At 38.9% G+C, this 1,341-nt stretch overlaps 1 protein-coding gene across 2 annotated transcripts in view; it reads right to left on the reverse strand.

Moving 5' to 3' along the window:
• Positions 1-279: 279 nt before the first annotated feature.
• The window catches only part of LOC103261468 (serine/threonine-protein phosphatase 2A catalytic subunit beta isoform), a 17,764-nt gene continuing 16,702 nt past the window's right edge, over positions 280-1,341 (reverse strand). The window contains exon 6 of one of the 2 annotated variants that reach the window (XM_021712796.1): positions 280-966. In XM_021712796.1, the coding sequence (XP_021568471.1) occupies positions 768-966 (199 nt within the window). In that variant the 3' untranslated portion in view covers positions 280-767. Of the gene's footprint in view, positions 974-1,341 lie in introns of both variants that reach the window. The other variant, XM_008059090.1, reaches the window with a different exon arrangement.

Below are 1,341 nucleotides of genomic sequence, written 5' to 3' on the forward strand. Positions count from 1 at the left end.
TCCTTCCACTTCAGCCTTCCAAGTAGCTGGAACTACAGGCGCATGCCATCATGCCTGGCTAATTATTGTAGAGGAGAGGTCTCACCAAGTTGACCAGGCTGGTCTTGAATCCTGGGCTCAGGCAGTCCTCTCACCTCCACCTCCCAAAGTGCTGGGATTATAGGCATAAGCCAATGTGCCTGGCTAAAATTTACTTTTAAAATTTTTTAGAGATGGGGTCTTGCTATGTTGCCCAGGCTGACTGTACACTCCTGCAATGCATATCACAGCAAATCAATGTTTTTTGTTTAAAATGAAAAGTTTATTTGCTCAGTACACCAAATAGGATGCAAGCACTGTCATGACAAATATACAGAAGTATGCAGATCAACATAAAACAGTCATTTAGTTTAAATGAAGGGGAAATCTCTTTAAATGTTATGACAACATACTCCCAAGAAGAATCTTTTCTTCTGTTAATTATACATTTCAATAAAATAAAGGGTAATGGATTAGTGGAAGTTAGCTTGTGAATTTTTCTTAAAAATAAAACTCCAACTCTATTACTCCATGCCTTAAACACTATAACTAAAATTTCCAAATAAGCGCAAAAAAATGAAGCAGTTAGTTACCTTTTTTGCTTCAACAGTCCAGAGGAAAATGGTTACTACAGATACAGCAGGCAAACTGTCAGACTGACCAATCCAGAACATAGGGTACTGAATTTCAGTCTCAAATTGTGCTAAATGTTCATCATTAGTATGGCACATTTTGGTCCATGATGTGGTTTAATGCCAAGACAGATCCCAATTTGTTACAGAAACACATAGATTACTGTTGCTTCTTTTGTTTTTAAATATATGTATTTTTAAAAAGCCAGCTATACTTCCACATACAAAGGCAGGTTTTCCCAGGAGGAATTTATAGGAAGTAGTCTGGGGTACGCCGTGTAACATGAGGCTCTCCACGACGCGGTGCTGGGTCAAACTGAAGGCTGTAAACGTCAAAAAAGAGGAAGAGTTAAAGGACATGACTTTGAAAGCAAATACAGAACAAGATACTGTAGCAGACACAGTAGTCTTAATTTCTCACAAGTACCGCGTCACTTATGGCTGGAATGACCCTGGGAAAGTCACTGCTATTGCTCAAAGTTGTGGTAAAAATTCAAGCAAAATGTCTGGTTTGGTGCTTGGAATAAAATATTTTTAATACTGTTATTAGTTCAGTAGAAGTGATGAAAACACACATTCTTCTCTTGTTCCTGATTTTTTGGTTTTTTCTTTTTTGTTTTTTGAGTTGGAGTCTCACTCTGTCACCCAGACTGGAGTGCAGTGTCCACTCCCGGCCACCGCAGCCTCAACC

Source organism: Carlito syrichta, unplaced genomic scaffold, assembly GCF_000164805.1.
Source record: "Carlito syrichta isolate Samal-C Ts95f unplaced genomic scaffold, Tarsius_syrichta-2.0.1 Scaffold90651, whole genome shotgun sequence".
Classification (NCBI taxonomy): Eukaryota; Metazoa; Chordata; class Mammalia; order Primates; family Tarsiidae; genus Carlito; species Carlito syrichta.